A 22,906-nucleotide genomic window follows, 5' to 3' on the forward strand; every position below is an offset into this window, starting at 1 on the left:
AAACAGTGGATGTTTATTTTTTATGTTCTGGGTGCAAAAGTGCAGGGATCGGAAACTTTTCCTCCGTTTTGTCTTCCACTGTTCATTTGTTCCAAACGGCTGAACAGGGTTCAAAACGGGTGAACAGTGACACCTTTGCTTTGAATCTTTTTCTTCCAGCTCTCGTGTGGTTTTTCCCTTAGACCAACATGTGTACATTTAGAACAAAATGCTTAAGGCCCCTTTGATTTAAGAAAATTTATAGGAATTTTAAAAGATTTTATTCCTATAGGAATTTTTCCTACAAAACTCTTTGAATCAAAGAAATGAACCCATAAAATCATATGAAATTTCTATGGAATGTCTCTTCTTATACAAGTTTTGGAGGAAATTTAACAAGAGGTTGAACCTCATGAAAAAAAATCTTTTGAGTCTATATCTCTCCTCAAATTCCTGTGTTTTTCCCGTGGTCCAATTAAATGGTCATTCCTACGTTTTTCCTGTGTTTTGCAATTCTCTCTTTTACACCTATATTCGTGTCATGATCCTATGTTTTTCTTATTATTCTTTTTTATTCCTGTGATTCAAAGGGGTCCTTAGTAAAGAAACAAGACTGGCCAAAAATCAACAGATATCACAAAATTAATTTTACCCTAAAATCTTGGAGGAATTTCAGCTCTCACCTACACATGTGTAGCATTTAGCATACATATTTACACTAGTTTTGAGGTTTGATTCCATGGAAGTGTACAACAATAGTTTAACCCTTTTCACCGTCCCTTACGAACCAAACAGGTTAAAATATCAAAGTTAAAATAATGATTTTTTTGCTAAAATTAAGCATAGGGGCATTGGATCATGTTCAAAGATAGACTATATCATCAACTATTCTCTGATGTACGGTAGTAATAAGAACTCATCTCTAATTATATGTACAAAAATATAGTCAAGTATGATCTCTTCACTAATCCAATAAAATATTATTTATTATCCTCCTTTATTTTTTTTATCCACCTCATGCAACAACGATTTCTTAAATAGATACAAGAGTCGATTATCGTTGCCATGAATAATATCGCTTGTTTTCTCCTTCCTCCTTCTCGTACCTCCATGTCATAATATTTTCTTATGTGGCGATGAAGAGAATCAACTAATAACCAACTTTGTATGTGCCCTAAGGACATCAACAATGTTTGGGATACTGGTGGAAATAAGAAGGGTCCCCCACCCTTCTCTATAGCCATGGTCCTAAATTCTTAGATAAAAGTAGAGGTTAAGGTGGCTTCCACATGACCACACCTATGGAGAAATAAGTTGTTTAGCATGGAGGGCACTTAGGCCACGCACACTGCTCGCACACTGCTCGGCTGCTCTGACGTGGGCTTGCCAGCTCGCCATACACCATTCCCTCGCAGGGCACCTCGCGCCTTGCAAAAGGCACCATGGCCTTGTTAGATGTGGGTCCAGAAAGCTACAGCTGGCAGGGAGAGAGAGGCACCCGAGAGTGTGTGTGGTCCGTCGCCGTGGAGTAGCCCGTCGCCCGCCGAGGTCGTCCGTCGCCGCCGAGGTCGGTTCGTCGCTGTCGCTGCCGTGGCCGCTCGTCGCCGCAGCCGAGGTCGTTTGTCGCCGCCATGGTCGGCCCGTTACCTGTCACTGCCATGGTCTCTCATCTATGTAACCTTTCTTATGATGGAAAGAAAATAGAGGAATGCAAAATATACAATTTCGGAACCATCTCCAGGGCTAGTCATCATCGATAATGGGAGCAATCATTTAATAACATATTTATAATAAAAAATAATTAATAAAATTATATATTTTTTTCTTAACAATTTAAAGGAAAGACTTAAAAAATAAACAACAATGAGAAAAACTCAAAAAACATTCTAAATTTAAAAGTTGAAAATATAAATTTTGGCTTATAAGTTACAAGTATAAACAAGCGAAAATATATGACTATATATATACACATATAGTTATTTATCACTGGTAAATGCTATTGTTCCCGCGGCTTGAAAAATATTGTTGGCTCCATCGCCAAGAAAACAGAAAGTCAGAAACATGGAAGTGAAATAGAAGAATAGAGAAACACAGGAAACGATGGATTTTTTAAAAAGGATTTTCTCTCCTCTCAATTTTCAGCATATGAAGAGAAAAGATTGGTCTAGAGGTTTTTAGTTTGTATGTTCTGGGTGCAAAAGTGCAGGGACCGGAAACTTTTCCTCCATTTGTCTTCAACTTTTCATTTGTTCCAAACGGTTGAACAGTGTTCAAAACGGGTGAACAGGGACACCTTTGCTTTGAATCTTTTTCTTCCACTTCTCATGTGGTTTTTTCCCTTGGACCAACATGCGTACATTTAGAACAGAATGCTTAGGAAAGAAACAACTAAAAAGACTTGCCAAAATCAGCAGATATCGCAAAATTAATTTTACCCTGAAATCTTGGAGGAATTTAAGCTCTCACCTACACATGAGCATTTAGCATATATTTACACTGGTAGTTTTGAGCTTTGATTCCATGGAAGTGTACGAAACAATAGATTCAGCCCTTCTCAGTTTTCACTGCCGTTACCAACCAAACAGGTTAAAATCTCAAGGTTAAACTAAGGTCATGCTTCTTTCAGCTTATGATTATTATAATTTAGCTTATTAAAGTGAGTTGAAAGAAACATGTAGATTATTTTTATAACTTATTATAATCTAGGTGATGGATTATTATAATCCAATAAGCTCACCAAGGAGTGTTTGTTTTGGATTATTAGATGACAAAAGATCAAATTACTTCTAATTAATTACCTGACCTACCACCGCGCATCCAAAAATAATCGAGGGCACTCTAGACTTTAGCTATTCAAACTCAATAATCTAGGTTTCCAATAATCTAGAGAAATAAACAACTCAAAGCTTATTCTCCTCCAACTTATAATAATCTAACTCAATAAGCTGGATTATAATAATCTCAAGCCGAAAGAAACAAAGTCTAATGATTGTTTCGCTACAATTAAGCATGGTCATAAGATCATGTTCAAAGATAGAGTATATCATCAACTATTCTCTCATCTATATTAGTAACAAGAACTAATCTTAAGTACATGTACAAAGATATAGTTAAGTATGGTCTCTTCATTAATCCAATAAAATATTTTTATTATCCTCCTTTATCTATCGCGTGCAACAAAATTTTCTTAAATAAATAGAAGAGTTGACTATCGTTGCCATGAATAACATAGGTTTTTTTCTCTTTCCTCCCTCCCATATCTCCGTATTATCATACTTTCTTGTATGCGATGAAAAGAATTAGCTAATAATCACCTTTATCCTAGTGGAAATAAGACAAGTCCCACCATACTCTATAGCCATTGGCATTCTTAGGCAAAAGTAGAGGTTAGGATGGCTTCCACACCTATGGAGAAATAGATTGTTTAGTATGGAGGGCACCTATGGGTCCCATACTATATGGTCATTAGGATTTTTACATCATTATTTTATTTCTTAAGGTTGGGTCATAAGCTTACGACAATTTCTAGTATTTGGCCCCGTTTAGTTCCTAAAGATTTTTGGGAGAGGGGTTATATCGACATGTACAATCACACATTTAAAGTATTAAACATAGTCTAATTACAAAACAAATTTTAGATTCTGACTGAAAACTGTGAGACGAATCTTTTGAGTTTAATTATACATGATTAGCCATAAGTGCTATATTTACTAATGACGAATTAATTAGACTCAAAAGATTCGTCTCACGATTTCTCCCATAACTGTGTAATTAGTTTAAATGTTTATCTATATTTAATGGTTCATTAGATATCTAAAGATTGGATGTGATATTTTTGGGAAAAGTTTTTGGGAACTAAATGGACCTGTGATGACTTGTGGCCAACGTCCATAACATATATAGCTGGTCATAAGACCTCATTGCCCATTCTTATCGCACGTTTTGGATGGCCTAAGCGAAACAACTTATTATTATGATTAAACTTTTATATGCGTGTTTTAGCGATCTAAAAGCAAAAGTTTAGAAGATAAACTACGGTAAAAAAATCCCTAAAATCAACTCTAATTTTAATTTTTAAATTTAAATTTTAGTCTATAAATATAACCATGACCGAAAAGATAGGGCAAAAACCAAAGCCCTTCCCCAGAAACTTGCTGAGACGAGAAAGAACTGCTGACTTGCTGAGGCAATAACCAACCTTGAGATATTCCTCTTGACCCACTGATGACCAGTTTGGCACAAGGAACATCAGTCTTTCTGATGCAGAATGCAGTCACGACTCACAAGTTGGACCTTGACCAATCCCATTCTTGCTCATGCTGCCCCTCTTTAGCATGATGAACAGGACAGAGGAAGGGGCCATGAAGCTTCTTCTCTCCTCCTCCCAGCAACAGCAATCCAGCATTGGTTGCTTCCTCTGCAGGGGTGGGGAAAAGGTGTTGGTGTAGTGTAGTCTATTCCCATGGAATCCTAGCCCATTACCGCAAAGCAGCGTCAACAAAAGCAGCAGAGCATTGCACACTATGATCGGTTGGGCCTGATTTATAGCCTCCCGGACAAAACTATGCATTGTGTATTGTATTCCTAGGTGTGACCGTGTGATTTTGGTTCCCAATTTTTTTTTTCTGAAAACGTTACATCGAATCTTTGGAGACATACATGAAGTATTAAATATAGATAAACAAAAAATTAAGTACGTAGTTATGGGCGAAATCGCGAGACACATCTTTTGAGCCTAATTGGTCAATGATTAGTCAGAAGTGCTACAGTAATCCACATGTGCTAATGATGGATTAATTAGGCTCAAAAGATTTGTCTTGTGGTTTCTACGTGAGTTATGAAATTAGTTTTATTATTAGTGTCCGAAAACCTCTTCCAACATCTGATCAAACATTTGATGTGACAGAAAAAAATTTCTTTTTCCAAACTAAACACGTCCTTTGTATGTGGGTTTGTTGTCACGTCCAGAAATTTACACCAAATTTCTGAACAATAGCATGCATTAATCTCGGTCCAGGAATCAGCCCGAGTACACACTATAACAAATCAATACACAGTTTCATGACTTAAAAACAAATAAAAACAGTTATCTATCGAAATGTAGCGGAAAAAGAAAACAAACTAGACCATCTAATCTTCAACTTCAGCTGGCGATGACGGCTCCATACCACAGGCATTCTCGATGGACTGAACCTCACTTCAACCTTGGGAACAACCTTCTGACTTCTGACTGAAACTTTGGCACTTGCTCTCGCACTTTCTCTGGTGGGAGAAAAATTAAGTAAGGCTGAGTACAAACCACCGTACTCAACAAGTAACACCCACAAGAGGGGAGAATAATGAATGCAATAGGGTATCAAGGGATAGGCTAAGGTTAAATTGCACAAAAGCAGCAGTAATTTAGCAAAACAATAGATAAAATAGACTGAATAAAAGTAAGTAAACATTTAAAATAATCATCCACTGTTCAACGTTACACCACGTTGCAACAGGGTCAACCCTCTGTCCAACGTTAAACCACGTTGCGATAGACCCAAACCACTTCCAACGTTACACCATACTGCAACAGGGTCAAACCGGTTCCAAGATTAATCAAGTTATTTGAAAGGTTCACTAATCCCAAAGAATCTGTCAGTTCGCCCAATAACCGCCGGCACGGCTATTCAAATAGTTTTACTCTGCAGAGGTGTACAACTTTACCTACAAGACATGGCTCCCAAGCATGTTACCATGTCCCAACATATCACCACGATACCTCAGTACGGAAACCATGATAAGACCTTTCACCTAACCCTCCCTAGACAATCGCACCGTACTTCAGGTTTCACCCCCTCCTTTACACCAAGTCGGACAGTCCCCTCTTGTGCCTTGGTGAATCCGGAAGCAGCAGAGGCTTTCGTTACACCACGATTGTCCGTCCATACTCCATCATGTTCACCCTTGCCTTGGTACGTCGAATAGGGACAAGCTAGATTACGAGTCTCACCGTTGCTATTCTGGCTTGTGGTTAGTACATATAAGACTTTCAGGGTTTCCTGAGAACCGATCCTTAATTGTCATATGCACGACTCTCAAAACCATGCACCCACAGCCCACCATAAGCAATATTTTAGTTATTATTAATCCACATCGAGAGATTAATAATGATTACAACCATTAAAGGTCTATCAAAGTTTAATCAATAATCAAATAATAATTGGTGAGCTAGTTGAACTAAGCATGGCTAAGCATTGTCTAAGTCTATTTCTAGTCAAATTAACCCTGGGATAACAATAATAAATGGGAATCAACGGATATAAAGGTAATAGCCCAATAGATAAATACAATAAATAGATTTGCATAAAACAATGCATGTTTGAATGTAAAGCAGAGATTTTATAAACATGGGATCAATATATTCAAAGAAGGGTGCCACTTGCCTTGCTTAGACCCACGAGGAACTTCGGCGACGACTTCGAGAACGAACGACGCTGCGACGGGGTCAAAACCTACGACAAACAAGGCAAAACAAGGAAAAACAGACTATAAAACTACTAAAACAGAGAAAGAAACTATATTTAATGGATTCTTGGCATTTTTCTGGATTTACTGAAACTTGAATGGACCTAAACGAAGACTAGATGAATTAGCTATGAATTTTAGAAGATTAACTGTGTTTTTAAACTAAACAGAAAACCTTAATGAATTATTGCGCAATTAATGGAGGAGCTGACGTCAGCAGCAAGAGAGAGGGTTTGCTGACAGGTGGGCCCCACTGGCAGTGACAGAGAGAGAAGTGGAGGGTATGACACGTGGGGTCCACGGGGAAAGAGAGAAAGGGGGAGAGAGCTGTCGGGAGGGGCCCACGGACTAGTGAGAGAGAGGGACATACAGGTGGGCCCACGGGGAGAGAGGGGGTTCGGCTGCCGGGTGGGCTCGGCGAGGCAGTGAGAGAGAACAGAGGAGGGGCGGAGGAGATGGCTCGGTCGAGCGGCAACGAGCGGCTAGCGACGAATGCCGGCGGGCGGTGGTGGGCGGCAGCCGGCTTCGGCATCGCGAGGGCGATGGTGACGGCGGAGGGTGGTGGACGGCTGTGACGTCCGGCAGGGAGTCGGCGAGCGACGGCCCCGTGCAGCACGACGACGGTGTGCGACGCGATGGCGAGGGTTGGGGAGAAAGAGGAGAGGGGAGACCGAGGCGGCGTCGAGCATGGCCGGGGAGAGGAGGGAGGAGCGGCACGCGACGACGGCTTGGCCGCGTGGCGCGTGCGCGGGGAGGCAGAGGAGGATGGAGGGAGGGGAAACCGTGGCGACGGCGTCCGCGTGACGACGGCTTGGCGTCGCACGGGGCGGCGGCAACAACCGAGGGGGCCCGCTGCAGCGATGGTAAGGCGAGGGAGACAGCGCCAAGATGGCACATCGGCGGCGAATAGCAGCGCACGCGCATGGCGGTGCCACATGGGCCGGTGGCGGCGGCCGAAGTAAAAAAGAGGGAGGAAGAGAGAAAGGGAGAGGCTCACCGGTGACGAGAACGGCGGCAGCGGGTCGACGTGGAGGAGGCGGAGGTGGCGTCGAGGTTGCGCAGCTCGGAGCGGTGGCATGCGGCGGAATCGGGTGGCAGCGACATCGGCCGAGCGGCGCAACGGCGAGCAACTGATACGGGCGTGGCGGCAGGGGAGGAAGAAGGGGAGGGGAGAGGATGACACTCACCGGCAGAGGAGAACAGCGATGAGGGCGGTGCTTGGCAGCGGTGATCGGCCGTGAGATGGGCGGCGACCGAGCGTGGCGCACGACGGTGACGGCGAACGGCACGGCAACGACAGCGCCCGACGATGGGAAGCGGTCGCGTGGGAAGGCAGGGGGGTGGCGCGACGACGGTGTGACGATGGTGGAGACCGGCGGCGACTCGGCTGCGACGGCCGGGAGGCCCACGATGTCCGGCAACGGCGGGGTAACCCGGTGGCGGCGGCGAAGGCGTAGGAGAGGGAGATAGGGAAGAGGGGACGCTCACCGGCGACGATGTCGGCGGCGAGGACTTGGCGAGGTCGCGGAACATGGGGTGATGGCCGGCGAAGAGCGCGCACGGCGACGAAAGGCGAGATCGGTTGACGGTGGCGGGAATTAGGTACGGTTGTTCATCGGCGACGACGACAGTGAAGCGGAGGAGCGGCAGTGAAGGCGGCGTTCGGCCACGGCGATCGACAGCGTGGTCCTGACAGCGGTGAAGCGCGGCGGTGAGAGGCGAGCGCGAGAAGGAGCGAAGAGGGCGGCAGTGCGACCGATAGGGAGGTTAAATACGAGCGGGAGGTGGCGGCGCTCGCAGAAAGGGCGGGGAGGTGGTTGGCGTGGCGCGTGGGATACGGCCGACGGTTGCGGGGTGGCAGTTTAGCAGGCGCGCGATGGCCAGCAGCCGAGAAAAACGGCGCGATTGGGCTGGTGGGGCGAGGCAGCGAGGGCGCGTCACGGCGGTGAGCTGCGCGGCTCAGCGCAACGACGGTGGCGAGATACAGCCGACAGCGGCAGCGAGCGGACATGGCGGGGCGTGCGTGCGACGGCAACGCGACGCTGGGCAAGGCGCGCGGCGCAGGTGCGGGAGCGCAGCGGCGGGGGCGCACCAGCGGCACAACGTGAAGGCGTGGTTGCGGCAGCGAGGCGAGGCGGAGGAGAGGCAGCTCGCGGCTGACAATGGCGGCGCGAGAGAGGCGGCGGTGCGAGCGGACGCGATGAACAACGACTAGCAACGGCGACGGCCGAGGAGAGGAAAGGAAGAGAGACCGAGGCGCCGGCTGAGCGGGACGGCGACGCGGGTGCGAGGGCGCGGAACGATTGGGGCACGGACGCGGGTGGTGGGGTGGACGACGGACCCGACTGGTGGGCCACTTGTCGGTGTCCCGGGTGGGGAGGAGGCGAAGAGGACTTGGGCGCAAGTGCGATGGGCCATAGCCTGGCTTGGCCCAGAGAGGAAAAGAAGAGAGAGGAGGGAGGTAGGAGTGGCTGGGCGGCTGGGCCGTGGCCTTTGGGCCGGCCCGGTGCGGGGGAGAGTGAAGGAGGGGAAGGCAGGAGTGAGTTGGGCCAGGAGAAGACTTGGGCCGGCCTAGAGAGGAAGGAAAGGAGGGCGTGTGAGGAGACAGGCCGAGCAGAGGGAGTGGGCCGACTTGTTGGGCCGAAGGGATGTGGGCCGAAGGAGGCGATGGAGACTTAGAGCGCGGGTTGGGCCGCAGCTCGTGAAATTGCGAACAGAACGTGTACTCGCGAAACAGAACTAAAACATGTGCGAATATAGATTTGCACAACGAATTAGATCCGAAACGCGAAACCGTGCACTGTTAGCGAAACAACGACGGGAATTAACGACCCGTTAAATTGAGATTTAACGACTCGCTAAACTAGAAACTAAACGACTTTAACGTAAAACCATTTTACGTGTACGAAATTAAAGTCCGCACTGTAGATCAATCTCACGTTAGCTAATAGATTGAAAAACCTAAGCAATTACACGGTAGATTAAAAATAGATTGATTCGCATGAGTAAAACGTATGTGAACCTGAGATTTGGTGGAGAGATCGATGATGGATTGCTGCTGTTCCTCGTTGTTCGGCTAGAAAAACCTAAACAAATAAATGGTAGATGAATTTAGATTGATTCGCAAGAATAAAATAGATGCGAACCTGAAATTGAGTGGAGAAATTGACGACGTATTGCTGCTGCTTGTTTGCTGTTTGGCACGAACAGAACAGGGACATGCAGCAGCAGAAGATTGGTGGCAAGGACGTCCAGCGAGGCTGCAACAAAGGGCTTGGCCAACGGCTGCTGTTGCTTGCTGTTTGGCATGGATGAACCTTGATGAAGTGACCGAGAGGACGACCAGCAGATGATCAGCGGCAAGTAGGGTGGTGGCTGATCGGCAGGGGAGACAACTCGGCAGGGACACGGCGTGGGCGCGATGCGGCTGAAAAAGAAAAAGGGAAAAGAGGCGAGGCTCTAGGGGTCTATTTATAGGAGAGGGCTAGAGATAAATCTAATTATCCATCTCCTATTAAAAAAGAAATAGATAAAGTTTCAAAGGGATAAGAAATAGAGTTCCAATAATTTAGGAATTGATTTTACTGTGAGGGAGAGAGGTGGGGGCTGACTCATGGCATGAGGGTTGGCTGCAGGGGCGCACACAGGGAGAGCGAGAGGGGAGAGTACGATCCTGGGGCAAGGGGGGAGGTCGCACACGGCCTGGTGGGCAGGTGGGAATGCGGCACAGGAGGAGGTGGGCTGCCGGGAGGAGAGGAGGGGAAGGCCTGTGGCCTTTTTGGGCTAGAAACCCGAGCGAAACTCAAATTTTGGCCCGAAAACAAAAACCTATGGCTAAAGAAAGAACGGACGGATGACCGGGAGAAGGAAAGAAAAGAAAGGAGGAAAAAAAGAAATTGCCTCCAATTTTGCTGATTTTTATTAAGTTTATTTGAGCAAATTTTACTGACTGAAATTCAAATATAAATCCTGTTAATAATTTAAAATGCTTTCGGGATATTTTAGAACATTCCGAAAAGCTTCCAATTAATTAAATTAAATCACACTGGGTTTTCTCTTGAACTTTAATTAACAAATTATTTTTAATGTATTATTTAATTAATTCTTGGCTTGGGTAAAACTTAGGGCGTGACATTTGTCCACACACAAACATCTTCTGGTCAATGAATCATTTCACTTCTGTTTATGCTTATAAGTTAAAATTTAATTTTTGATCTTAAATTTGGAGTTGATTTTGATATTTTCATCATAGTTTATTTTTCATTCTTTTCTTTTAGATGACTACAAACAAGTATATAAAAATTTTATTCATAAACTTTTTTATTTGCAAATACATCATTTTATTTTTTTTCACGAAAAAGCCAGCTGATAACCTTGCAGGTAAAAACCGGTAGAGGGGAGGGTAGTTTCATAAAAATAAGGAACTCAACAAATAATATGATGAGTACAGAGGAGGACATGTGGATTTAAGAACACAATGGAAAATAGTACTACAAATATTGTGAAACTAGATTTGAATCCTAAAAATTTTTATGCTGTAATTTGAAACCTAGGGACTAATATAACTGTATAAGGAAAATTAGTCTTCACAAAAACAATTCCAAAACAAAACAACCTTCAGGCCCAAGTCCACACCTCGTTGGGCTTGGGGCTAGAAAACCTGCCCTGCATCCCGGCCCATCAACATCCCAACCAAACCCAGCCCAGGCAGCCACGGTAGTGAATCCACACAAAACCCAAAGCCCAAAGCCCAAAACGCAGGGTCATCGCGGTAATTTCCCTCCCCAAAATTTGAAACTCCGGGGCCGCTCCGCCACTTCCGCCCCCGAGCCGCGCCTCCGCATTCAAACCCTCCTCACCTCCACCCAAACCTACACCCTCGCTGCCAGGTGGGCCCCTGGTACGCCTCACCCTCCGGGGCTGGCACGGCTCCCGGTGAGAAAAGTATTCGCCCCGCGTTCTCCGCTTCGGGAACCCAAGCAGGCGAGCCGTGAAGGCCTTCCCCATTTTAGCCTCCTCGCCGCGGGCGGATGGATCTGATTCTGTATGTGAAACGAAAACGAGATGAGCTGCTGCTGATTCAAAGTTCGCGTTCAAACTTCAAATCCTTATATGAGAGAGAGAGACTGAGAGAGAGAGAGAGAGAGAGAGAGAGAGAGAGGAACAGTGGGGTTTGCTTCGTTGGAGATTGTTTGTGAGGGGCGCCTCGCTGTTCTATGTTCCAGGTGAGTTGATTAGGAGTTGTTCAATGCTGCAGAGGCGTGCAGATATTTCATATTTGTCATTTTTGATTAGTTTCTGCCTTGCTCCGGTTCGCGTGTGTATACTGTTCTTAGACTGTTAGATCTAGTGAATGAGCAGAGTGTTCTCGGTGGTGGCGTGTGGTCGCGTTCTGTTCTTGCCGCTTCAGTAATTTGAGATTTAGTTCTTTCGATTCGGAAAAGTTCGTGCTAGTTGGTCGAGTGAATCTCCAGGTTGGGTGGTGGGTAGTGTCTCGCGCATTTCGTCTGGCTCGAATCTGATGCGAGCTGCGAGATTTGATGAAAGCTGCGTAATTGGTGTTTTGTTTGATTCGCAGGAGCAGCGCGTCGTTTGATCTAGAGGGGATAAAGACGCTTCCTTTCTTGGCTCGCGGCGGCCAACGATGGGGCGGAGCCTGAGCCCGCTGCTCCGGCAGGAGCTGGACAACCTCGACAAGGACGCCGACAGCCGCCGCTCCGCCATGAAGGCGCTCAAGTCGTACGCCAAGCACCTGGACTCCAAGTCCATCCCGCATTTCCTCGCCGAGGTGTCCGACAACAAGGCGGCCCCCGGCCTGCCGTCCGGCGAGTTCACCATCTCCCTCTACGAGGTCCTCGCTAGGGTCCATGGCCGGAACATCGTGCCGCAGATCGGCAACATCATGTCCACCATCATGTGCACGCTCTCCTCCAGCGGCGGGTCCTTCCCGCTGCACCAGGCGTGCTCCAAGGTGGTGCCGGCCATCGCCCGCTACGGCATCGACCCCGCGGCGCCCGACGAGGAGAAGGCCGGCATCGTCGCGTCCCTCTGCAAGCCGCTCTGCGGCGCGCTGATGGGGAACCAGGATGGCGCCGCGTCCGGCGCGGCGCTCTGCCTCAAGGCGCTGGTGGAGTCGACCAACTGGAGGTTTGCCGCCGGCGAGACGGTCAACGAGGTGTGCCTGAAGGTCGCCGGAGCGATGCATGACAAGTCGACGCAGTCCAATGCTCACATGGCCCTGGCAATGGCGCTGGTGAAGCACAATGGCCTGATTGCAGAGGCTTACGCGAGGTCTCTTGTGCGGTCTGCCCTGCAGATTCTTGATGGCGACACCGCGGAGAGCAGCTCCCAGAAGCGGCTCTCGGCGATCCAGATGATCAATTTCTTCATGAAGTTCGTTGACCCTAGGAGCATATCCACTGAGCTTAGCAAGGTGGTCGATGTCATGGAGCAATGCCAGAATGACCGCATGCCATTTGTAAGGGGCGCCGCGTTCGAGGCGTCGCAGACGGCGAAGGGCATTGCAGCGCAGAAGGGATCGAGGCATGAGGTGAGCACGAGCCCGATGGTAGGCTCCAACTTCCAGAGGAGAAGAGAGAAGAGTCCATGCAGGAGCCTGTGGAATGGAAAAGGCAGCCCTGCAAACTCTAGAATGGCTGCCTCTCCTGTTCAGTTCCAATCCCCTGAATCACATGTTGTTGATTCATCCATCATGTGTGACAGCACAATCACCGAATCGCCGGTCTCGATCGGGCAGTCCTCTTGCAATTTCGATCAGAATCGGCGCGCCAACAGGAGATTATGGAGCAATGATGGTGTTGATGTTTCTCTGAAGGATGGCTTGTTCTTCAGAATTTGCTCAGACGGGAAGTACCTTGAGGATGACTTGGATGAGGTCTGTGACAGTGAAGTTACTGATACAAATTTTGAGTGCACCAACTCATTCACTGGATTTTTGTCAGCTAGCCCCAATGGCGCTACATCCAAAGATAAGACCCCGAGCCCTCAGGTACATACAAATGCATTTTGCTTTCAGTTTATAAGAAAATGTTACTACATAATTTGTGCTATAACCTTCATGTTTCATTGTTTAACTAACTCTGCCATGCTGATTTTGCCTTAGGCTTCTGAAAGGCCAATTAGCATTAATGATGTGAAGGTTTACACAACACCAAGGAAGCTTCTCAGATCGCTTCAGAGCTCATATGACTTTGACTCTGCTCGCAACGAGGAACAATCTATTGTCAAGCTGAACAGCTTATCATCACCAAGTGGGGAGTATAAGGAAATAGATGAATCATCCGAAGAGATGCAGTCTCAGCTTTCTGACAGCAAGATTGAGGAGGGAAATGATGAAAATGAGACTATTGATGCGCAGAGTGCCGATGATATGGCTCTCTCCAATGAAGGTAAATCAGTACTCTACACTGCAGATGCTGAGGACACATCCTGCAAAGCATCCTCTGAAGGTGAGCACAATGAGCAAGATGTTTGTGTCACAAGAAGCACGGGGAAGACCAAGAAGTACAAGGCAATACTCAGTTTTCTTTTGAGCATGATCATGATCTTTCTAGCAATAGTTGCCGTGTTAATTAGGATAGAAAGTTATGACGATTATGTTGGCCTTGTGCCTACTTGATGTCTGGATTGCTACGATCAGTGTCTCGCTGTTCAGTTTGTTGTATTGATTCTGCCACAGTTTAGTGGTAGCTAGGCTTCATTGTTTTGCAGCCATTGATCCTTGTATGAAAAAAAACAAAAAAAAGGCTTGGTTATGTTTGCCATCACTGTTGCATCACTGTGTTGATGTATGTAACAATTAATTGTGGATTCACTCGAGTACTTGACCGCCGTTTAGTTTCTGCAATGCAATAGTATGCACTATGCAGCTCTAGTTTTCTGCTGCATCGAAGTAATCAGTTCATTAAGTGACTCGTCTACTGAATCCTGATATATAATGGTGTTGAAACCTGTGGATGAGATGGATATTGGGCACTAGAAGACATAACTTGGCTATGGTAATGAATCTAGTATATATGAGATATATTATAACTCATAAAATATACAATATAAAGATAAGGGAATTGAAACCGTATTAGCAACCTGTATTTGGCTAGTTTCAATACCTTATAACCATGCTCTCCCTACGACATTATATACAATAGTTTCAATACCTTGTATAGTTCTGTCCTCTTGATATATAAGAGAGAGACATGGGTGTGTTCTAGAGAACATGTCCGGTCTCATAACTATCTCTTTTTTTCGCTCGCACACTTTCCGAATTGTTAAACGGTGTATCTTTTGTTAATAATGTTTATATATAAAAGTTGCTTTAAAAAATCATATTAATTCATTTTTATAATTTATAATATTTAATACTTAATTAAACATATGCTAATGATGTTTCTCGTTTTGCGTGTGCTATTAATTCCAACCTCAACCCCTCTAGAACGTGCCCGGGGCCTTCAAAGCCACATGCATATTATGATGCCTCACCAGTACACCTGGCAGGAATAGGTTACACCTTCGTATTCGAAGGCCCATACCATCGTACTTTTGGGCTTATAGGCCACACCCAATTAATAAAACAAAACTTATTAGAAGGAATGATCAAACCTGATAAGAAAACAGTTTGCTCACCTTGATACTCCAAATTTATCCAAAATGAAAATCGGATTATTCTAATTAATAATGCAGTGAAAATCAAATCTTTCATGAAAATTTGGACAAAACTCACCAAAAGTAACACACATGACTACAATTGATACTTAACTAATTAACGGCGCGTTTGGTAGAGCTCTGAACTCTAGATCCTAACTCCAAACTCCAACTCTAGTGAGAGCTGCTTCTGTGGGAGCTGGAGAGCAGATCAAAACTGTTTGGCTAGCTTGGTCTGCTCCAAAACTCCTAAAAGAGAGGATACATGGTATATTACAATAATACCCTTATGGATCATATGGAGTCATGATTAAGCCATAATTTAATTATGTTTCTTTTTCATATATATAAATACCGATTATTTTTTAAATTTGAACAACACAACCATATGGTTATAAAATCCTATATGACAGTTAAAATATAATATAAATATTTAGTAATAATATACGGTCCTACATAAGTGGCAAATTCGAGTAACTATAATAAAATAACAAAGGGCAGTGGGTCTTTTGGCGTAGAGTAGAGCTTTGGAGCAACAAAAACCAAGCTCCACCCTTATAGTTCATTTTTTAGGAGCAGCTCCGCCAGCTCTGCTCCAAAAAGAGTAGAATTTGTACCGTTTGACACAACTCCGGCTCCAGGTAAGTTGGAGTTGGAAGCTGGAGCTATGCCAACTTCTACTTATGCTTATAAGTCAAAACTTAAATTTCCAGATTTAACTATAGAGTTAATCTTAAGTTTTTTTTTTCACTATAGTTTATTTTCTAGCCTTAGATTTTAGACCGTTAAGAATACATATATATATTTTTAAAATAAATTGTTTGCAAATTTGTCGTTTAGTTTTTTACATAAAAAAGTGAAACCATCACTCCCACAGATAGTTATTATCACATCATTATGCAACCAAAATGGGTGGATATATCATTGTGGTGCCATAGTCTCTGCAACGCGTCTTTGTGTTAACACCAAAATTTAGTAAATTTACTTATTGGATTCGGACAAGCAGAGGTGCAATCACCGATAGAAGTTTTATCCGGAAGAGTTCGAATTCAACCGGGAATCGTAAAGACCAAGGCACGACGGCGTAAATTTATAGTTAAGATTTTTGTTTTATCTCTAAGAGGTTAGTGTCACGCCCTGGGTTTTACCCAAGCCAAGAATTAATTAAATAATACATTAAAAATAATTTGTTAATTAAAGTTCAGGAGAAAAACCCAGTGTAAAATTAATTTAATTTAATTGGAAACTTTTCGGAATATTCTAAAATGTCCCGAAAGCATTTTAAATTATTAAGAGGACTTATATTTGAATTTCAGAGAATAAAATTTGCTCAAATAAACTTAATAAAAATCGGCAAAATTGGAGGCAATTTCTTTTTTCCCTCCTTCCTTTTTCTTTTCTTTTTTCCTTCTTTCTTTTTCCCTTTTCTTTTTCTCTTTTCCTTTCTTTTCCTCCCTGGCCGAACCCCTCCCTCCTCCCTGTGCGATCTCCTCCCCCTCCACAACCGTACTCCACCTCCCCTTCCCTCCTGTGTGCGCCCCCTGCAGCCCCATCTCTATCTCCACCTAAAAAAATCAATTCCAATAAATTAGAACTCCAATTTTTATCTCTTTGAAACATTATCTATTCCTTTTTAATAGGGGATGTATAACTAGATTTATCTCTAGCTCTCCCCTATAAATATCCCCTAGAGTCTCACCTCTTTTCCCCGTCTCCCTCTCCTGTGCACCTCCAGTCGCCTCTTGCGCCTCCGCTACAGCTGTGCCGCCCCCTATCCAGCAGCTGCGCAGCAAACCGCTAGTAGCCCTGCTGCATCCCTGTTCACAGCAGCGAAAGCCAATCTAATCTGTCGCCAATCTTCAGGTTCATATATATTTTATTCTTTGCGAATCAATCTAAATTAATCTACCGTTTAATCGTTTAGGTTTTCTATCCGAACAGCGAGGAACAACTGCATCCGTCACTGATCTCTCCACTGAACCTCAGGTTTGCATACGTTTTATTCATGCAAATCAATCTGTCGTTAATCTATCATGTAATTGCTTAGATTTTCTAATCTAATTAGCTAGTGTGAGATTGATCTACAGTGCAGAGTTCAATTTCGTATACGCAGATTGATTTTACGTTAAAGTCGTTTAGTTTCCAGTTTAGCGAATCGTTAAATCTCAATTTAATGGTTCGTTAACTCCTGTTATTGTTCAGCTAACAGTTCATGATTTCACGTTTCGGATCTGATCTGTAATATGAATCTCTAATTCGTGCATATTTTAGTTCCGTTTTGCGAGTGCGTGTTCTGTTCGCACTTTTCCCGAGCCGCGACCCAACCCGCGCTCGAAGTTCGCATCACCTCCCTTGTCCACTCCTCTCTCCTTCCCTTCCATTGGGCCGGCCCGTCAGCCGGGGGCCGCTCAGCTCGCCTCAGCCTCTCTCCCTTCGGCCCACTGTCGCCTCACGTAGCCGAAGTCCTAAACACCTCCTTTCTCCTCGGGACACCGACAGGTGGGCCCCACCTGTCGGGGTCGTACCTGTCCTCCGCTCGCCGCTGCGCCGAGCTGCGTCACACCGTCGCCGGGGCTGCTGCCTCGTCGCGCACTGTGCTGCACCGAACGCGCGCAGCTTCCCCGCCACGCCGCGTGCTGCCGCGTCACCCCGAGCTGCGCCACCAGCCGCTGCCTCGCTTTGTGCCGTGCCATTGAGCTGCGCCCTCCACTCGTACGCACCGCCGCGCCCCGGTGCCGAGCTGCCTCGTCGCCTCGCCGCCGCGATGCCGCCTCTGCTCGCGCCTGCGCTCCACGCGTCGTCGCCGCGTACGCTTGCACCGCCGCCTCCCTCGCGCCGCCGTCGTCGGCCGCAAGCTGCCTCTCCTCGTGCCATCGCCAGAGCTGCGTCGCAACGCCATTGTGCGCAACGCCGCGCCATCGGCTGCCGTGCGCCGCTGCCACCGCGCCGCGCCGTGTCCTCGGCCGAGTCGCGCCGATAGCGGCGCGTGCTTGCCACTAACTACCTCCCCGCCTCCTTCACCTCCGCGGCATTCCGCCGTCGTCACCGTCGCATCCCGGCTGCCCCTCCGCCGCACCACCCCGCGACGCCGCTCGCTTGCCCCGCCACCGTGGCCACCTTGCTCGTGTCGCGCCCGTGCCACCGTCCCGGTTGCCACCTTCCTTCTTTCGGCCGTCCTCCGCGAGCATGTCGCTCGCGCCTGCGTTGTCGCCGTGCCGCACCGTGCGATCGCTCCGCCGGGCCTTGCCCGCGTTCAGTGCCGCATCGACGTCGTGCGCATGCTGTATCCGCGCTGCGTCGTCCACACCTCGTTGTGCGCCGCCGCCTCGCTCCCTCATGCCGGCGCAACCACCACTCCGGTTTCCCCGGGCGCCGCCAACCGCCGCCGCGAATTCTGCGAGCCCGCCGCTAACCACCTCCCCGCCCTAGCCAGCGCCGCACCCCTATAAAACCCCTCTCCTTGCGCGCCGCCGCCGCCTCTTTCCGCAAGCATCACCGCGCCACCATCGCCCCGCCGCCGATCGATCTCACCGCCTGTTGCCGTGCGCCGCCGCCCACCTGCGTCACCGCCTCCACCTTGTCGACGCTGACTTGTTGCCACCCTCCGCGACACCGGTGAGCACCCCGCTTCGCCTCTCCTTCCCTCTTTTCCTTCGGCCGCCATCGATCTCGGGTGCCGCCGACGCTTGGTTGCGCCGCTCGGCCACCGTCGATGCGTCGTTTCGCCGTCGTCATGCCGGTGAGTCCGCTCTCCTCCCTCCTCTCTCCCTTCCTCTGTTTTTGCCGTGCGTCACCGAGGGTGTGCGTGCGCCGTGCATCGCTGTCGCCATCTGGCCGCACCACCGCCGCTATCTCGCCGTCGCCGAGCCCGCGCCATCACCTGAGCCGCTCGGCCGACGCCATCGCCTCTTCCTCCTTTTCCGTCCTCTCTTCCTCCCGGCTCGTACTCACGTGTCGACGCCGTTGGTCCTCCTCGCCGCCCCTCGATCGCCCTCTCCGGTGAGCATCTCCCCTCCACTCTCCCCCTCGCCTTCCCGCGCCACCGCGCTGCCCCTCCGCGTCATCGTCACCGTCGTCGTTATCCGCCCGGTGAGCTCTCTCCTTCCTCCTCAATCTCTCCCTCGGCGCCCGCCGTCGCGTCGCGCCACGCCGCCGCCGCTCTTCCCCGCGGTCGCCTCGCCACCGTCGGCCATGTGCCTCCTCTCTTCATTGGCCACCGCTTAGCTGCGCCGCTGCTTAGCGTCGCCTCCGCCGTCCGCCGCCGAACACAGCTCCGCCGCCGGTCCGGTCGCCGGTTGTCGCCACCACGCCGCTGCCCGGCCAAGCACCATTGCCGCCCGCTCCCCTCTGTTCGCCCGGGCGACCCCCTCCCTCCTCTGCTTTCTTTCAATGACCGGTGGGGCCCACCCGCCGGTCACCACCTCTCTATGGGTCGTGGGCCCCACCTGTCTGTCCCTTGCTTCACCTACATGTGGGCCCCACCCGACAATCCTCTCTCTCCCTTTCTCTCGTTGACCCATGGGACCAGGCGGTCAGTCTCCCTTCCTCTCTCTCACCGAACCAGGGGGCCCACCTGTCAGCTTCCCCTCCTTTTTGTCCTTCTCTCTCCCCATGGGCCCCACGTGTCAGCCGTTGTTCCCTCTCTCTCGGCTGTGCCTCTGCCGAGTGGGTCCCAGCTATCAGCACACCTTCTCTCTCCCTGCTGACGTCATTGCCTCCGATTAATTGCGCAATAATTCATTAAGGTTTCTGTTTAGTTTAAAAACACAGTTAAACTTCTAAAATTCATAGCTAATTCATCTAGTCTCCGTTTAGGTCTATTCAAGTTTCATTAAATCCAGAAAAATGCCAAGAATCCATTAAAAATAGTTTCTTTCTCTGTTTCAGTAGTTTTATAGTCTGTTTTTCTTGTTTTGCTTTGTTTGTCGTAGGTTTTGACCCCGTCGCAGCGCCATTCATTCCTGAAGTTCTCGCCGAAATTCCTCGTGGGTCTAAGCAAGGCAAGTGGCACCCTTCTTTGATCATATTGAACCTATGTTTATAAAATTCCTCGCTTTACATTCAAACATGCATTGTTTTATGCAAATCTATTTATTGTATTTATCTATTGGGCAATTATCTTTATATCCGTTGATTCCCATTCATTATTATTGTCATCCCAGGGTTAATTTGACTAGAAATAGGGTTAGGAAATGCTTAGCCATGCTTAGTTCAACTAGCTCACCAATTATCATTTAATTAATGTTACACTTTGATAGACCTTTAATGGTTGTGATCATGATTAATCTCCTGATGTGGATTAATAACAACTAAAATATTGCTTATGATGGGCTGTGGGCGCATGATTTTGAGAGTCGTGCCCATGGCAATTAAGGACCGGTTCTCGGGAAACCTTGGAAGTCTTACATGTACTAACCACAAGCCAAAATGGGCAACGGTGAGACTCGTAATCTAGTTTGTCCCTATTCGACGTACCAAGGCAAAGGTGAGCGTGATGGAGTATGAACGGGCAATCGTGGTGTAACGAAAGTCTCTGCTGCTTCCGGATTCACCAAGGCATAAGAGGGGACTACCCGACTTGGTGTAAAGGAGGGGGTGAAACCTGAAGTACGGTGCGATTGTCTAGGGAGGGTTAGGTGAAAGGTCTTATCATGGTTCCCGTACTGAGGTATCGTGGTGATACGTTGGGGCATGGTAACATGCTTGGGAGCCATGTCTTGTGGGTAAAGTTGTACACCTCTGCAGAGTAAAACTATTCGAATAGCCGTGCCCGCGGTTATTGGGCGAACTGACAGATTCATTGGGATTAGTTGAACCATTAATAACTTGATTAATCTTGGAACCGGTTTGACCCTGTTGCAGTATGGTGTAACGTTGGCAGTGGTTTGGGTCTATCGCAACGTGGTTTAATGTTGGACAGAGGGTTGACCCTGTCGGTACGTGGTGTAACGTTCGACAGCGGTCTGGGCCTGTTGCAACGTGGTGTATCGTTGAACAGTGGATGATTATTTTAAATGTTTACTTTACTTTTATTTCAGTCTATTGTATCTACTGTTTTGCTAAATTACTGCAGCTTTGTGCAATTTAATCTTAGCCTATCCCTTGATACCCTATTGCATTCATTATTCTTCCTCTCTTGGGTGTTACTTGTTGAGTACGGTGGTTTGTACTCAGCCTTGCTTAATTTTTCCCCCACCAGAGCAAGTGCCAGAGTTTCAGTCAGAAGGTCATCCGCAAGGTTGAAGTGATGTTCAGTCCGCTGTCAAGAATGCCTATGGTGTGGAGCTGTCATCGCCAGCTGAAGCTGAAGATTAGATGGTTTAGTTTGTTTTCCTTTTCCGCTGCATTTCGATAGATAATTGTTTTTATTTGTTTTTAAGTCGTGGAACTGTGTATTGATTTGTCATAGTGTGTACTCGGGCTGATTCCTAGACCTAGATTAATGCATGCTATTGTTCAGAAATTTGGTGTAAATTTCTGGGTGTGACAGTTAGAGTCCGATCGGGACTTGTTTGTTTCCTTCTATCTGTTAGAAACCGTGTCTTATCTAGTAGGAATTAGAGATTTAGTCCACATAAGGAGTTGTTATTTTTTTATCTATTAGAAGTCGTATGTCGTATTCAACACGGACTAGCATCCACACGAGGGTATGAATATGTATGCCCGGGATCATTGTAAATCTTCTTATCTAGTAGGAATTAGAGATTTAGTCCACATAAGGAGTTGTTATTTTTTTATCTATTAAAAGTCGTATGTCGTGTTCAACACGGACTAGCATCCACACGAGGGTATGAATATGTATGCCCGGGATCATTGTAAATCATATACATCATAGATCAATAAAATTTCGGCGTATCGCCACCCTCTTTTTCGAGGTTTCAACTCCAACGGAATTTGACACCTGACGCGGGGCTGCATCGTATCCATCTCTGGCGGAGGGGTATGTCCTACGTCCCGCGGGCCACGGTCGCATCGGCTGGATTGGAACTGTCTTGGTTTGGTCGAATCTTCTAATTTGTTTGTGCGATTGCTAGTTATCGTATCAGTTTTAGCTTAGGTTACTTTTGTATCCTGGTTTGATCTGGTTGACCACTTTGGACGATCTACATTGGTTTGATATTTGCTATTTTTAATATTCATTCTAATACTGTCTTGGTTCAGTCCGACCTATTAGATTGCGTTTATTAAATAGTTTATATCAGGTCGATGTATCTTTCTCATTATTTTATCCGAGTACCAGTCGATAAATTATCAGTCATCGGCTTGATAGTGATCTAGATTTGTTTATATCTAGCCATAAGAATAGAAAAATTTAGTAATAGAAATGAATGATCACATCAATCCATATGATTTTTTTAAGAGTTTGGGGGATAAAAATTGTCCTATTTTTTCTCTATGCAACATGTACGAAATAAAAAATTATTTGTTTTTATATACTTCATTCATACAACCCGAATAATTTTCTAAATAATCTAATCTTTATGAATAGATTCGTTTGTTTTTACTCTAAAACAAATAACCAATAAAAATTTTCTTAAATATTTTAAAATTTAGGGAAAATTGATATTTTTGTGCCGCTCTGTTGTAGGATACGGAATATCCCTGTATGAACAAAAATAAGTATAAGGAATTTATTGCTGACAGGTCCAAGTTGTTAAAAAAAGAAATCTGACATATTTGTTTCTTTGAAGACGCTCAGAAATATACTTGGGATATTATAGTTCACCGTAGTTAGGTATGAATCTTAATAATTAATCAGTTCTCTCGA

At 46.6% G+C, this 22,906-nt stretch overlaps 1 protein-coding gene across 2 annotated transcripts; it reads left to right on the forward strand.

The window, feature by feature from the left end:
* The first annotated feature begins 11,527 nt into the window (after nt 1-11,527).
* On the forward strand, nt 11,528-14,255 carry LOC102710248 (protein SINE1-like). Of its 2 annotated transcripts, none has more exons than XM_006662935.3 (3): nt 11,528-11,705; nt 12,059-13,489; nt 13,604-14,255. In XM_006662935.3, the coding sequence occupies exons 2-3, from the start codon at nt 12,125-12,127 to the stop codon at nt 14,117-14,119; spliced, it is 1,881 nt and encodes a 626-aa protein (XP_006662998.1). In that variant the 5' UTR covers nt 11,528-11,705; nt 12,059-12,124; the 3' UTR covers nt 14,120-14,255. The 2 variants fall into 2 exon arrangements, with proteins under 2 accessions (XP_006662998.1, XP_040384793.1); XM_040528859.1 differs by having other exon boundaries at nt 11,560-11,705; nt 12,065-13,489.
* The last annotated feature ends 8,651 nt before the right edge of the window (nt 14,256-22,906 follow it).

The sequence above is a fragment of the Oryza brachyantha genome, chromosome 11, assembly GCF_000231095.2.
Source record: "Oryza brachyantha chromosome 11, ObraRS2, whole genome shotgun sequence".
Lineage (NCBI taxonomy): Eukaryota > Viridiplantae > Streptophyta > Magnoliopsida > Poales > Poaceae > Oryza > Oryza brachyantha.

Excerpts from the sequence above, each read along its gene's own strand:
- LOC102710248 (XM_006662935.3), top strand. The coding sequence starts at position 12,125 with ATGGGGCGGAGCCTGAGCCCGCTGCTCCGGCAGGAGCTGGACAACCTC. Across the intron at positions 13,490-13,603 it reads ATAAGACCCCGAGCCCTCAG|GCTTCTGAAAGGCCAATTAG; the intron begins GTACATACAAAT and ends ATTTTGCCTTAG.